This window comes from Rana temporaria, chromosome 3 (assembly GCF_905171775.1).
Source record: "Rana temporaria chromosome 3, aRanTem1.1, whole genome shotgun sequence".
Classification (NCBI taxonomy): Eukaryota; Metazoa; Chordata; class Amphibia; order Anura; family Ranidae; genus Rana; species Rana temporaria.
This window is the reverse complement of record NC_053491.1, coordinates 233,364,747-233,381,302: the sequence shown is the minus strand read 5'-3', so window position 1 is coordinate 233,381,302 and position 16,556 is coordinate 233,364,747. Positions and strand designations below refer to the sequence as shown.

At 44.4% G+C, this 16,556-nt stretch overlaps 1 protein-coding gene across 1 annotated transcript in view; it reads left to right on the top strand.

The window, feature by feature from the left end:
* The window catches only part of CFAP43 (cilia and flagella associated protein 43), a 155,604-nt gene extending 139,699 nt beyond the window's left edge, over positions 1-15,905 (top strand). Inside the window, exons 35-38 of the mRNA XM_040344464.1 lie at positions 66-230; positions 2,368-2,448; positions 7,966-8,116; positions 15,604-15,905. Coding sequence (XP_040200398.1) covers positions 66-230; positions 2,368-2,448; positions 7,966-8,116; positions 15,604-15,776 — 570 coding nt within the window. The 3' untranslated portion in view covers positions 15,777-15,905. The remainder of the gene's footprint in view (positions 1-65; positions 231-2,367; positions 2,449-7,965; positions 8,117-15,603) is intronic.
* The last annotated feature ends 651 nt before the right edge of the window (positions 15,906-16,556 follow it).

Below are 16,556 nucleotides of genomic sequence, written 5' to 3'. Positions count from 1 at the left end.
GATGATCATATAACACAAACGTGGCACTGTTAAGTTTATTTCTACTGTCCCATGCATTTTCCTAGGGCCTGGGAGAACAGAAAATCGCCATCATGGTGGAGAGCAAAGATTTCCGTAAAGGAATCTTTCAGCTTGAGTGGGAACACAAGAAGATCCGAATGGAGATGGAAGACTTGAAAAAGAAATCCAGGGACATTACGATGCTCCGCGTGACTAAAGACATTCAGATCGTATGACATTTTGCAAATACTTTATATTAGCAATAATTAAAACATAACTAGAGGAAGAATGTTTGTAGTTGAACAATCACATGTAACTATATCCATGTTTTGTGGAGTATTGTACTGTGGCAAATAGTATTTCAGGCCTGGTTTACACTTATGCAGGTTGCAGTTGCATATTTCAGGTGCATTTTGCGTTTTTTAATCCATGTTTTTCATCCATTAAAGTCTATGGAACCAAAAACCAGAAAAAAGTCCCTGGCCCTTTCTATAAAATGCACAGATGTGAACTACATCCTTAGGAAACCATGGTTAATGGACTGTAGTGTTTCTGCAAAACTGAAAAGGCACTAAAAAATGCATAGATGTGAACCAGGCCTTAGCGTGTTATGCATCCATTAGTACAGAAAGTTTGGAGTTTAAAGTGGGAGTTCACCCAAAAATTTTTTTTTAACATTAGATTGATGCTCATTTTGTCTAGGGGAATCGGCTATTTTTTTTAAAAACGAAGCAGTACTTACCGTTTTAGAGAGCGATCTTCTCCGCCGCTTCCGGGTATGGTCTTCGGGACTGGGCGTTCCTACAGGAACCGTCGGAATCCCGCGGGAGTGGGCATTCCTATTGACATGCCAATTGATTGACATGCTAAACGACGGCGCAGACATCGCGTCACGACTTCCCGAAGAAAGCTCGGGTCGGCTCGGCTGTATTTGGCGCCTGCGCACCGGCGCCGAATAGAGCCGAGCCGACCCGAGCTTCCTTCGGGAAGTCGTGACGCGCTGTGTGCGCCGTCGTTTAGCATGTCAATCAATTGGCATGTCAATAGGAACGCCCAATCCCGCGGGATTCCCTACCCGGAAGCCGCGGTGAATTCCACGGCTAAACACTATCTACGAAAAAAAAAAAAAAAAGGTCAGTGTCATTTTATATGCACAACTGGGCTGGATGCAGTGTTAGAATTTTTTTATAGGGTGAACCTCCATTTTAAGTTATTAAGGATGCAAGTTATCAGGATAACTTAGATCCCTTTTCAGCCTTTATACATGTTTGAATATTTTTCTGAAACCCACCTAATCATATACAGATTTACAAGACGGAACAACTATTAAAAAAAAAATTAAGTGCCTATTCACACTAGGAAATGCATGTGAATCACAAAGGATCACGCTGCGTGTTCCTGTGCGAATCACATGCAGTTCTGTGCAGTGAGATTTGAGCCCATTTATTTTGAATGGACTGAAATCGCACTGCACCACAGCAAAAGTAATGAATACACTACTTTTGTAAACACACTGCAACCGAATCGCACATGGTACATTTGTAACATTGAATCTGCTGTGGGCAAACACAATACATTTTTTTTTTTTAACAATAGACACACAATAAATTTTCAACCTTTATTTTGGGTGTCATTCATTTTGCACTGAAACCCGCAAGGGCAGTGCGATTTGTTGTGGTGTAGTAAACTGGCACAGAATGTAGGCTGACAATGCTTACCACCATCTTAGAAAATATGAACTGCCTGACCGTCTTGCCAGTGCTGTGGCCAGTGCTGTCGGATCTCCATCTTAACTGAAGCAACTTTACAGGAAGAGAAAATAGTTTTCTCAGGCAAACCCCTCCCTCCCACAGAGCTGATTATTGTTTGATTGGCCACAGCCAAAGTCGACCTGTCCTGGAGGCAACTTGAAGTTGCGTTGTAAGTCGCGCTGAAGTCGTCTCGCAAAGTCGTGCTGGAAGTCGTGTTGCCCCTGTGTGAACCGGCACTTAGGTAATGTGTAAATTGAACCAAAACAAAACAATATGCATGAGTCAGCACTGACTGGTGCAAAACCAACCAGCTGCATGCAAATAAGTATAAATATATAGTATACTAGAAGAAAATAAAAAAACAAAAATGAACACCCAGTGTAAAATAAATGTGTCCTACAATAAGTACACATATAATGTAAATGCAAATCAAAAAACTCTATGAGGCATTTTTTTTTCCAGCATAGGTCTGCAGCAAGGAAAGCAAGCATTTGATTGTTTTTTTTACAAACATTTCTATCAAATCTGTAACATAAATATAATAGATGGAACAAGTAAAACTTTTATTGTACATTGTCTAATTATTTAACTGAAGTTTATTTTTCTTGTTACATAGTTTCTCAATGAATCCAATTATGACAAGCGTGTATCTAACCAGATCCAGGTCCTAGAAGAGACTATCAATGTCCAAGAAAATGTATGTTTAAAAGGCTAAGTATTTTTTTATGAATCATTATGTAGAAGCTGTCATCTGGGCTAAACAAGTCCAGATGAATGCAACTAACTACTACTAGCTGTACCATGAGCTGGATAAATGAAAGTAGACATATATACGGGTAGATTCAGAAAGAAGTTACGCAGCGTTTCTATTGATACGCCGCGTAACTTCTAGGATGCTCCGGCGTATCTTTTTTCTGTATTCAGAAAACAATATACGCCGGAATTTGGCTAAGATCCGACTGGCGTAAGTCTCTTACGCCGTCGTATCTTAGTTGCATATTTACGCTGGCCGCTAGGTGGCGCTTCCTTCGATTTACGCGAGGAATATGCAAATTAGGTAGATACGCCGATTCAGAAACCTACGTCCGCCCGGAGCATTTTTTTTACGTCGTTTACGTTAGGCTTTTTCCGGCGTAAAGTTACCCCTGCTATATGAGGCGTATCCTATGTTAAGTATGGACGTCGGGCCAGCGTCGAATTTTCCGTCGATTACGTTGTTTGCGTAAGTCGTTCGCGAATAGGGCTGTGTGGAATTTACGTTCACGTGGAAAGCATTGGCTTTTTGCGGGTTAATTTGGAGCATGCGCACTGGGTTACGTTCACGGACGGCGCATGCGCCGTTAGTCAAAAACTTAATTTACGCGGGGTCATGTTTTAGTTACATAAAACACGCCCACCTCTTCACAATTTGAATTAGGCGCGCTTACGCCGGCAGATTTACGCTACGCCACCGTAACTTAGGGCGCAGGTTCTTGGTGAATACAGAACCTGCCTCACTAAGCTACGGCGGCATAGCGTATCTGAGATACGCTACGCCCGCACAAAGTTACGGCGGGCTATCTGAATCTAGCCCATAGACTGCAAATACACACAGAAAGGCGCAAACATCTTGCGCATTACCATAGACAAGTTTATTACAACCATCAGGACAAAACCCTCTGAGGAAGGTTTGTCCCCCGAAACGCGGCAGAATCCAGTGGTTTTGGTCCTGGGACATCGCGTTCGGATAAAGCACATCAGCTTTATGCTTACTGTTTTTATCTGCTTGTGAGTATCCATTGGTCTTGGTGGCTATAATAAACGTGTCTATGATAATGCACAAGGTGTTTGCGTCCTCCTATTTGTTTTTGCAGTTTATTAAAGATTTCCGAGTCTGGCGAGGGTTGCACCCCAAAGAGGCATTACGTATTACAGCATTGTGAAAGAGAAAAGTCCTGGATATAGCACTTGAGTGTTTTTAAAGACTGTAGTAGACATAGAAGATGCTGTAACAACTGTAGAGGTGAAAGCTTTGCAGCCGTTGTATGTGGTACTGTGATCTATGTGAAAAACATTTTACGGTGACTATAGGCATGAAATATCTTCTAAAATTATAATGTTTGCTTTGTATGTAGGATGATGGGAGTAAGTTGTGTGTTAAAGATAACCTCGAGGCACTAAATAAACCATGTGGAGAGGTAAAATGAATCCGCGCAACAGAACCAAGTTGATAAATATATGCGTAGCCAATTCAGAACCTGAAAAACTGGTTCATGTAGAAATAAAATAGTACTTGCCAGGCAGGCGCCAACTCCTACTAATTTTCTCCATTCCACTAAATAAACCATATGCTAAAATTAAGTTGTTATTAAAAAAAAAAAAATAATAATAAATATATATATATATATATATATATATATATATATTTTTTTTTTTTTAACTATTTTAATTGGCTCCCATGATTCTTTTGTGCATCAGCTGGTTAAAATAAAAAAAATCATGGCAGAGTATATGGACTGTAAATGCTTTTTTACCAGTTACTGACCATGTGACTGCTTTATAGGTGAACTCCAGGTATGGATTTTCTTGCATAGTTACAGGTTCAGCACGTATCAATGCAAATATACTTATGCTATACTTGTGGGACTGCTGTGGAAGAAGAGAATACAGTGGTAGTAGTATCCACTACTTCAGCGAATATCTCAGTCGTCCAGGTCCTGCGCTGAACGACATGAGGTGATGTCACCACTCCACTTCTCAAACTCCTCTAATCAGAAAATGGCTTGCATTCTTTCAGAAAAATGTCATTATGTGAATGGCTGAAGTGCGGAGCAGCTGGACTCAAAAAATAGCGAGATCGTTATCACAGTGGTGACTACTACAGTGTTTTTCTGCTTCCACAGTGATCCCACAAGATTCCAAGCTGGACCATTGTAACCAAACAAAAAAATTCATACCTGGAGTTCAGCTTTAGAACCACATGCATTGAACCCAGTGCCAAGTTGAAAGGCATGCAGGTTGCGTTAAACTCTTGATGCTAGCCATATGCATATATGCTGCCGCTCGCATGTGGGTCTTAATGCCGAACAACTGCATATATGCGGCCCTGTTAAAACAACTTACTGGGCTGAGAGTGTGCTGCCAGCACAGAAGCTGGTGGGGATCGGTAAGCTCCAAATGCATACTTGCGATCGGGAGCTTTCTGATCATGTGATTGCTGTAACAGCCAATCACAGCGGTCACATGACCTGAATGCGTGCCTCCTCATGAACAGAACGTTCTTTTATTGAAAAAAAAATATACAAAACAGAAGCCTCTGGGATTTTAGAACTCTTAGGCCTCGTACAGACGAGAGGATATCCGCTGGAAACGGTCCGCCGGACCGTTTCCAGCGGATAAATCCTCTGGCGGATTTGGATCCGATGGCTGTACACTCCATCAGATCGAAATCCCCGCGGAATACATCCGCGGTGACGTGGCCGCGCCGTCGCCGCGGCGACGTGCGCGACCCTGGAAGGTAAATACTTCCACGCATGCGTCGAATCATTACGACGCATGCGAGGGATGGGAGCGGACGGACTGATCCGGTGAGTCTGTACAGACGACCGGATCAGTCCGCTGGACTGGATTCCAGCGGATAGATTTCTTAGCATGCTAAGAAATTTTTATCCGCTGGGAATCCGTCGGCTGGATTTTAATCCGCTGGGAAATGTCCGCTCGGACGTACACATGACCGGATTTATCTGCTGGAACTGACATGCGGATAAATCCCAGCGGATAGATCCGGTCGTGTGTACGGGGCCTCAAAGAAAGCGATCGGCGTGAAGGGGTTAAGGAAGCTGACATTTCTATTCTGAAGATGCTCTGCTCTCCAGCAGATAACAAGCTGGTACATAGGTTCCTGGTGCCCAACATGTGGACTTTGATATTTGTTGTGTGGTTCTTGGACCCCAGCAGTCTGTAATGGGAGTGGCAGAATTGATTTGTAGAGTGATAATCACAGTGGTCTCTACTAGCCTCATGTTACATGTTCCCGGTTCCTCATGTCCTCTGCAGCATGTGTCCAGATCGCAACCAATCTGTAGAATGTCCACAGTCTTTGACCACCATTTCCCCTTGTATGTCTGTATTCTTCAACTATGCTCTTTAGTAATACATTATGTATACAGTAGTACATTATGTGCATCACTGGTAATGTCAGGGGCCACAGTTAGGCCCCTTATACCTTGAAAATTGACAATTGTAAACACACACACCTAACCCTACCTTTAAGACCACGTACACACAATCAGTCCATCCGATGAGAATGGTCCGACGGACCGTTTTCATCGGTTCACCGCTGAAGCAGACTGATGGTCTGATGTGCGTACACACCATCGTTTCCAAAACCGATCGGGTCAGAACGCGGACACGTAAACCACGTACGACGTCACTATAAAGGGGAAGGCCAAAGCCTTCGGCGCCGCCCTTTAGTCTGCTTTTGCTAAATCCGTGTAACCGCGTCTTAGTGAAAGTTTGGTTAGAGCCGATTTGCGCTTTTCAGTCTCTGTGCTTTTTCAGATCGTATTCTCGGGTTCAGTGTGTGCTTGTGGGTTCGTATTTGGCATTCAGTGCTGGCTGTCGGGTCGTTTCTGCTTTGCAGTGCCGTCCTGTCCGCTCGTATCTGTTTCCAGTGAGTTCTTTACAGGTATTGCTGGATTTGGGGAGCACATTATGACTCCTGAGGTTGTTGATTTTGTTTTTGATCATGATGGAATGTGCCTTTGGTGTCCAAAAAGTCTGCATGTATTTTGTAAATTGCTCAAGTGTTGCCCTTCTTTTTTTAATTTTGTTTTACCAGAATAAATGGTAATTTAATTTAGGTTAAAACCTTGTCTATTGGGTTTTTCTGGTGAATAGCCATCAAACATTTCCGAAATACAATGTGTAATTAACAAAGGACACAACCTCCTTGGGGGGGGTGAAACAAAAACATTGATGTGATAACTTGCCAAACGAAAAACAAAAACAAAAAAAATTCTCCAAAAAACCCCGAAAAAAATAAATAAAACATTGGTGCGATAACTTGCCAAAAAAAATTATAATAAAAAATATATATATATATATATATATATATATATATATATATATATATATGTGTGGAGTCCAAAAAAATTGTTTGGAGATCTGGCTTAATCCAAAAACATAAATAAACATGAGATCACAAAGCAAAAAAGAAAAGAAGTCAGTATGGGAGAACTCTGTCTAAATAGCATCAGCAAAACAACGTGTTTATTCTAGCAATAGAACGAAGAAATAAATGCGCTGCAATAAACGAGACACTTATTTTAAAAATGTAGAATGTGCCATGTCAAAAACGAACGCAAGTTTTACAAGAACGAGCGCTCCCATCCCCTGATTTAGTCTGAGCATGCGTGGGTTTTGAACCGATGGTCGTGCGTACTAACGACCGGTTTTGACCTATCGGTCAGCCGTCCATCGGTTCGATTTTAAAGCAAGTTCTCTTTTTTTGGACCGAAGGACAACAGACCACACGGGCGATTTGGACCGATGAAACTGAACTTCAGTCCGTTTTCATCGGTTTGGACCGATCGTGTGTACGCGGCCTAACAGTTAAAGCAGACCTCTAGTTATTTTCTTACCCCCCACCCTATGAATAAAACACAATGATTAAAACCTACTAAAAAAAAAAAACAAGTAAAAAAAAAAAGTAAAAATACTTACATTGAACCTCAGCTTCCAGCACTTCCTGGGGACAACAGTGATGGTATTGTCCCTCGCCATTGCCGCCTGGGAAAGCTGACTGCTCAAAATCTCTTGAGAATGTACAGTGCAGAAGCTCACTCTTAAGGGATTTCAGGCAGCAAGCATTTGTCTAATTTCTAACCTATGATCCAATACTGGGGGGGGGAATTTGGTGCAGCTTTGCATAGACACCAATCAGCTTCTAGGTTTTATTGTCAAAGCTTAATTGTTCAATTACGTTTAATTTAAGTTAGAAGCTGATTGGCTACTGTGCACAGCTGCACCACATTCTGAGTGCTCCAGTTTTAGTAAATCTCCCCCAATGAGTTAGAATGCTGAAGCATGCAAAATACATGAATGTCAACCAAATGGCAACAAAACAGCTTTACCCTATCGGTTTTGTTCCACCAGCATTGTGAAACCCAAATTAAATGCGAATATATAGTCACAGATGTGTGGAAAGCTATAACACACTTTTTTTGTTTTGCAGCAACATGAGAAAAATGTAAAGCACTACAAAAAAGCTCATGAGGATTTAGAGAAATATATTAGGAAAATGGAAGCAGATGAAGAGCTGGATACAGAACTGCAGGATGTACTTGTCTCCTTCTCGGAAAGGAAACACATCTATGATGTAGTGGGTAAGTTCTGATGTATGGAAGTAAAGGAAAAAGGAAAATTTATATGAAATACTTACCGTAATTTTCCTTTCCTGATGGACTCCATGGCAGCCTACGTGTGGGTTAACCCCGCCTCTCATACCTCATAGGACCCTACTCCCATAAAGCTTTGCTTCTTGGCCATAGACAGTGTTCCGTAATATAGCCTACTCCAGCAAAAGGGAGGGAACTCCGGCTGCCATGGAGTCCATCAGGAAAGGAAAATTACGGTAAGTATTTCATATAAATTTTCCTTTTTCCTGACAGACTCCATGGCAGCCTACGTGTGGGAAATGACTAGCCAAACACACCCGGGTGGGCAATTGCTGGTTAAAGAAACAAAAATTTTAATTGACATTGTCAACAGATAATATATTCAAACCAAAATTAACCGACGACAAGGAGGCCGGTTCTACGCAATAGTGCGTCATAAATGTATTTAAAGACGACCAAGAGGCCGCTTTGCAAATAACTTCAGGGGAAACATGTCGGGCAGCCGCCCATGATGTAGAGACGCTCCGCGTGGAATGAGCGGTTACCGCTTCAGGAGGAGCCAACCCTTTAGCCTTGTAAGCCCTTTGGATAGCTTGGACGATCCATGCGGCGATGGTTCTGGAGGAAGCACGCATGCCTTTGTTTTTCCCATGGAATGACACAAACAAATGATCAGATTTACGGAAGGACGCTGTGGCTTCCAGATATTGTTTAAGGATTTTGCCGACATCCAGAGGATGAACCATAGAACCTTCAGAAGAATGAAACGTGGGAAGTACAATTTCCTGGTTTTCATGAAAGATTGACGTGACTTTAGGCTTGGAACCCAGCATTGGAATCAACACTACCCGGTCCGGAAAAAAGGTGAGGAACGGTTCTTTGGAGCCTAGAGAGCCAATTTCGGAGACCCTTTTGGCAGATGTTATAGCCACAAGGAAAACAATCTTGAGGGAAAGATCTTTGATAGATTGATTAGTTGAATCTTGATCTCCTGAAAAAAAGTCCAAGACTAATGGGAGATCCCACTTGGAAAATCTTGGTTTTCTTAGAGGTCTTAACCTCATGGCTCCTTTGAAGAATTGACGGACAAGGGAATGTCTGGCCCACGAAATACCTGTGAAGGCAGAGATTGCTGATACTTGGACCCTCAAGGAGCTGACTGATAAGGGTAGGTCAAGCCCAGTTTGGAGGAAGCCCAAAATGTCTTGCACTCTGGGGACTTTGGCTGAACTGTTCATGGAGGAGGTGTAATCCGAGAACTTAGACCATATCCTCTGATAGATTTTGTTGGTGCTCACTTTCCTGGCATTTAGTAATGTAGAGATTGCTTGGCTTGGGCAACCTAGCGCTTCCAATCTTTCCCTCTCAAAAACCAGGCCATCAGGTGCAGATGAGATGGACAAGGGTGAGGGGTCGACCCCTGGAGCAAGAGATCTGGTCTGGATGGGAGCTGAACTGGATCCCGGAAGCTCAACTGAAACAACAGTGGAAACCATGGTCTGTTGGGCCAGTAAGGAATTATTGCGACCACTTCGACTTCCTCCCATCTGAGTCTCGACAGGAACCGGAGAATAACTGGAGTTGGGGGAAAAGCATAGGCTTTGTGGAACATCCATTGATCTGTTAGAGCATCCACCCCGAACGCTTGGGGACAGCGATTTCTTGTGTAAAATTTCTCCAGTTTGTAGTTGCACGGGGATGCAAATAGGTCCACTTCCGGTATGAATCCTAGTGACAGGATCCAGACGAAAACCTCGCTGTGGAGAGACCACTCGTTGTTGTCGAGTGTCGTCCTCGATAGGAAATCTGCTTGAATATTCTGAGTTCCGGGGAGATAAACTGCTGTTAGATCTGTCAGATGTGTCTGAGCCCATGACATAATCGGCTCCACCTCCCTCAGAAGGGACAGACTGCGTGTGCCTCCTTGTCTTTTTATGTAAGACACGGCTGTCGTATTGTCCATCCTCAGAAGGACTGACGAACCCTTTACCAGATGGGTGAAGGCTTGAAGGGCACAGAAGGCTGCACGGAGTTCCAGGATATTGGATACTACCTTTCGAGATGGAAAATCCCACTTCCCTTGGGCTACTTCCTTCAGGCAAAGAGCACCCCAGCCGCTGTTGCTGGCGTCGGATGTAACTGTGATCCAGGAGACAGGGGCTATTGAGAGACAATTGAGGAGATTTCTCCGCAGAAGCCACCAGAGGAGGCTGTCCCTCATTGACTGAGTTATCCGGATTAATTGGTCCTGGGGTTTCGGATCCCATTGTTGGAGAAAACCCCTCTGGAAAGGACGCATTCGCCATTGTGCCCATCTGACCATGGGAGTCGTGGACACCATGGTGCCTATAATTTTGAGGCAGAGTGAAGCTTTGAGAAAAGGGGACTCCAATGCAAGACGAATTCTTTCCCGGATGACTGGGATTTTTTCTAAGGGTAGAGAAATTGTACTCTGAATCGTATCGAACTGGGCACCGAGGAAGACTAGAGACTGTGTGGGTTCTAGATGACTCTTTTCCCTGTTCAAAAGCCAGCCGAACTCGGTCAAAGTGAGAATAACTTGAGCCCGATGTATCAATAGCTGTTCCCTGCTCTGTGAAAGTAACAGCAGGTCGTCTAGATAATGGTGTAGACGGATGCCTTTCATTCTGATTAAGGCCACGACAGCCAGTAAGAGCTTTGAAAACACTCGCGGCGATGTTGTAAGCCCGAATGGGAGACACGTGAACTGTAGGTGAACACTGCCTACTGCGAACCGAAGGTATTTCTGAAATTCTGCCGCTATGGGCACGTGGAAGTAGGCATCTTTCAAGTCGATTGACACAAGCCAGTCGCCCGGTAGAATGGTCTGACGAATTGTGAGAAGTGACTCCATCTTGAATTTTTCCTTTTTTATAAAGGTGTTTAGATGCGTCAGGTCTATCACTGGCCTCCAAGAGCCGGACTTCTTCAAAATCATGAACAGAGGTGAGTACATTCCCTGAAATCTTTCTGCCGCTGGCACTTGTATAGCGGCGCCCTGGGACAAAAGAGTGTCTGTGTATGTTAGAAGGATATTTCTCTTTTCTTCTGAACGAGGCAGAGTTGTGGGGACAAACTGAAGTGTAGGAGGGTTGACAAAGGTCCAGGAGTGACCTAAGGATATTGTCTTGATCGTCCAAAAGTCTTTTATTGAGGCTGCCCACACGTGCCGGAATTGCAGAAGCCGAGCTCCAACCTGCTCCGTCTGAGCGATCCCAATATCAAAAAGATTTAGGGGTATCTCGGTTACCCGGAGTTGCCCCTTTTGTGGGTTTTTGACCCGAAGGTTGGTTTCTTCTCCAATTTTTCCTGAACTCTCTACCCGGCCTGTATCGACGGGCCTCTCTAGCACGATCTTGGTCTTGCCTGGGAAAAAATTTTCTTTGGTTGAAGGGACGACGGTCCTGGGGAAGGAACCCCGACTTACCCCCTGTGGCACGGGAGATAGCGCTGTCAAGTTTGTTCCCGAACAGGGAGGACCCTTGAAAGGGAATACGGCACCATGCCTGTTTAGAGGCTGGGTCGGCTACCCAAGGACGGAGCCATAGGGCACGTTTGGCTGTAACAGACGAAAGCATGACCCGTGCCACCAGGCGGATAATGTCAAGGGAAGCCTCACCCAAGAAGGCAGCAGCCATTCTTAACTCATGAACCGGTAAGTCTCTGACCAGAAGACCAGACATATTGGATAGAGTAGAATCCACTTCATCCGTCCAAACTTCCATTGCCTTGGAGAGGGCCGCGAGGGCCAGAGCCGGCTTACATGTCATACCTGCTGTGACATATATGCGCTTTAGATCTGTATCAATCTTTCTGTCCAAAGCATCTTTAAAGGAAACTGTGTCTTCTAAAGGAAGGGTAACATGTTTGACCAATCTCATTAAGGCGGCGTCCACCAAAGGAGCTGATTCTAGATGTTTCACGTCTTCGCGTTTAAATGGATACATCTTTGATACTTTAGAAATCAATGAATTTTTCCTTTCAGTGGAGGTCCACTCATCAGTGATCATTTCACCAAGTTCACCCAAGAGGGGAAAGCTGGGACGCTCCTTCTTGAGGTGTTTAAAATATTTTCTCTGTTTGTTAGGAGATTCCACCGGGTCTTCCCATTTTAAAGCGACTTTGACTGCCCTTACCAGATTTGGGACTAGAGAAAAATCAAATCCTGTGGAATTGACAACACTCTCCACCTCACTAAGGGAGGACATACTTGAGGAACGATTGCGCTGAGATGGACCCGGAACCTCAGAGTCATCCTGTATAAGGACAGGTGCTGGAATTACAGGAGAAAAAATGTCACCAGAGGAAACAGGTTTGTTCAGGGATTCCTGAACCACCTTCCTGACCAGAGCTTCAACTTGTTGGTCTCCATCCACTCTCTCTCTTGCCGCACGAGAATAGCAGGGATCACAGAGAGATTTCCCTTCCGGGACCTGGGCCTTGCACCCCCAGCAAGATCTTCTTCCAGAATAGCCCGAATGACGGTGGGAATGGCGATCAGAGGTGGATCTATATTTTTCCCCATGATGTCTGGAGGGTGACCTGCTCTTTGGACGTTTAGAGCTTGACCTGGAATGATGACGATGTGCATTGGCGACGTCAATGTTTTCCTGAACTGAGGGCTGATGATCAGACCTAGAAGGGCTGAAGAAGGAGAAAGAAACGATAAGAAAAAAAAAAAAAACAAATACAGAGACCCAAACAGCAGGCAGAGGAAAAGAAAATTTTCCATCCTACCTGCGGCGTAAGGGTTGGCCACTGGGGGGCGGTGACACATCCATAGTGGTAAGATATATCCACTGAAAACAATTATAAGCAAAAATTAAAAATATTAGCATGATAGCAGAGCACAGGCAATAAGGTGTAGGAGACAATTGATGCAGTATATGAACATAGTGCAGCCAAGCACCCTACCTTCTCCAATGAGGATTGAGCCTGGAAGCAACAGTGATCCTAGGAGAAATCCCCAGAATCAGCTGTAGCAGACAGCTTTTTAAAACTGCCGCCCTCGATGACGTCACCGCGCCCGCCGCGTACGCCGCGCACCTGTGCTGTGATTGGCGTGGCCCTGACTGCCGAGCGCGCCTGCGCGAATCGGCAATGGACTCTACTGCGCACGCGCGAACCGGAGACTTGCGCGCGCACACAGAGGAGACTGAAGGAGGAGAGAGTGGAACGCACAATGCGTTCCAGCAGCCATAGACCCGGAAGGTAAGGAAAGAAAACGGCGCTGACAAACAACATACACAAACAGCTGCCATAAAGATACTGTAATCGATACATTACCAATACGATCCGGTCCAGCCTGGGAGTGGGAGCATAATAAATCACCTGGGCACCATCAGTGGGAAGAAGGTCTCCTGCTAATAGCCAGGACGATTGACCATAAATAGCATATTAGCCAATGGCTAAATAGTAAGCTTCTACCAGGATTTCTTTCTATAGTGTGCAATCCGCCCGGCTAATAGCTGGGACTTGTTGGACTCCAACCATTTAATTTCTCCCAAAACAAAACCCGCCAGGACTTGGATTTAAAGTGTAAAAACGTTATAGGTCCTAGGAGGAGGACAAAAAAGGAACACTGTCTATGGCCAAGAAGCAAAGCTTTATGGGAGTAGGGTCCTATGAGGTATGAGAGGCGGGGTTAACCCACACGTAGGCTGCCATGGAGTCTGTCAGGAAACCTGTATTACCATATGTAGGCTGCCAGTGCTGACCTTTCCTTCTGAAAATGCTAATTGCCTGGCTGGCACACTGATCATTAGAGAAGGATCAAACAAAATGTTTTTATTGCTGTTTGTTTCACCCATCAACAGATTCTGCCCACGTCCTAACATGTTACAGGTTTCAAATCAGGACAGCAAGTGGGGAAAAATCGACATAATGGGGACTTGGAAAGCACAAATAAAACACTTTACAGAGGCTCTAACCCTTCCTGACTCTCCAAAACATGAAAAGTAGTATGTTTTACCTGTATTTGTGCTTTAACCACTTCAGCCCCGGAAGGTTTTACCCACTTCTGACCAGACCTTCTTTTGCGATACGGAACTGTGTTGCTTTAACTTACAATTGTGATGCTGTACCCAAATAAAATTGATGTCCTTTTTTCCCAGAAATAGAGCTTTCTTTTGGTTGTATTTTATCACCTATGTGGTTTTTATTTTTTGCATTATAAACAAAAAAACACAGATGATTTTGTAAAGAAAAAAAAAAATTTTTTTACTTTCTGCTATAATACATATCCAGAATAAAAATGTAAAAAAAATAACTTCTTCATCATTTTAGGCCAACATGTATTCTTATACATATTTTTGGTAAAATAAATCCCAATAAGCGTATATTGATTGTTTTGTGCAAGGCCCCGTACACACGAGAGGATCGATCCGCTGAAATTGATCCGCGGATCGGTTTCAACGGATAGATCCACTGGTGTGTACGATCCAGCGGATATTTATCCGCAGATATATTTCGGGCCGACCGATTTCCAGCGGATACAAATTTCTTAGCATGCTAAGAAAACTATCCGCTGGAATCGGCTCCAGCGGATCGATCCGGTGGTCTGTACAGACTCACCGGATCGATCCGTCCGAACCCATCCCTCGCATGCGTCGTAATGATTCGACGCATGCGTGGAATTCCTTATATAACAGCGTCACGCACGTCGCCGCGTCATCATCGCGTCGACGGCGTGACACGTCATCGCGATGGGAATTCGGCGCGGATTTCGATCCGATGGTGTGTACACTCCATCGGATCAAAATCCTCAGAGGATTTATCCGCGGAAACGGTCCGGAGGACCGTATCCGCGGATAAATCCTATTGCGTGTACTAGGCACAAAAGTTATAGCGGCTACAAAATAGGGGCATTTTTTTTAAATTATTAATATTTTTCTAGTAATGGCGGTGATCAGCAATTTTTAGCGGTTCTGTGACATTGCGGCGGACACATCGGACACTTTTTTGGGACCAGTGACATTTATACAGCGATCAGTGCTATAAAAATGCACTGATTACTGTATAAATGTCACTGGCAGGGAATGTGTTAATACTAGGGGGCAATCAAGGGGTTAAATGTGTTCCCTGGGAGGTGTTTCTAACTGTGGGGGGTAGAGAGAGATTGTATTTCCGCTTAGCTGAAACATGATCTCTCACTTTTTCCTCCCTGACAGAACAGCTGTGTGCTTTGTTTACATTGACGCACCGCTGATCCGTTTCTCCTGTGAATGATCGGCGGGATTGTGGCATTGGCTGCCGCTGTGTCCAATCATAGCTGGAGTGGCGCACGCATACCCCCCTAAATCGCGTACATGTACGTGATTTTGCACACCCAGGCCGTCCTGCCGCAGTAAATGTACGGTGGCCGGTTCGGAAGCGGTAAAGAAATGAAGCAATGTATGCACAATCAATACATGAATGACGTTCATGACTAATGGTTTGTTTGATATTTTCTTCAGGGCTAGAGCAAAGTGCAGAGAAGAATGCAAGAAAGAGATACGTAGACATTTTGCAGCGCCGGAAATTAGTAGATCTTGTAAAGGCGCAAGCTCATGAGATCGACATACAACGCGCTGATCTTGATCGACTGAGGATGAAAACCTTCCCAGCATTAATGCAAATGGAGTACTAGGCTTTACCATCCTAAGATTCCCCAAATCAATATTCTATCTTCAATTTGTATTTATTATGTCTGGTTGGCTTGCTCATTTCATCTGATGTGGTGCAGAACAGTTTATGAATAAATAAATAATTTGTATTATCTTGTGTAAGAAAGAGTTTTCTTTGGAAAGTGATGTCAGTGCCTTAAAGCCCAACCCCAGCAAAAGTCCTCTCTTGCAGTGTAGCTGTGCCTGTACTGCAAGGGCAATATGCATATGATAAATGCCAATATGCTCTGTTCCTTGGCATTCTCACATCCAATGCATGGCTATGGTCTTTGCATCTGTCTTGATGATGTCAGGGGCATCTAATCATCAAAAATCAGGGCAGACAAGTCTAGCAGTGCAGGGGAGCCTGCAAGAGAGGAGGATCGGGTAAGTAAAACTACTTTACCCAGTTCCCTTGACAGTGGCGGCTGGAGGTACCCAGTCGGTCGGGTCACCCACACCACCACCCACCTCCTCCGGTCCAGCCGGTCAGGTCATCCCCCCAGTTGGTCGGTTACAAAACCCCTGTCACTGATCCCATCTATGGAGCGGGCAGCGCTTCCCTCCAGGTGACAGGCGGCAGCTTCTCCTGCATCTCCTCCTCGAAATCAAGGCAGCTTCCGCCATGCGTCTCTTCCCTCCTCCTAGGCCAATTGAAACGCTTCTCCTTTCGGCCAATCGGTAAACGGATCTCAGACCCGTTTCCTGATTGTCCGGGAGGAGAATCGGGAAGACAATAGCGAATATTCATTTGCTATTGTCAC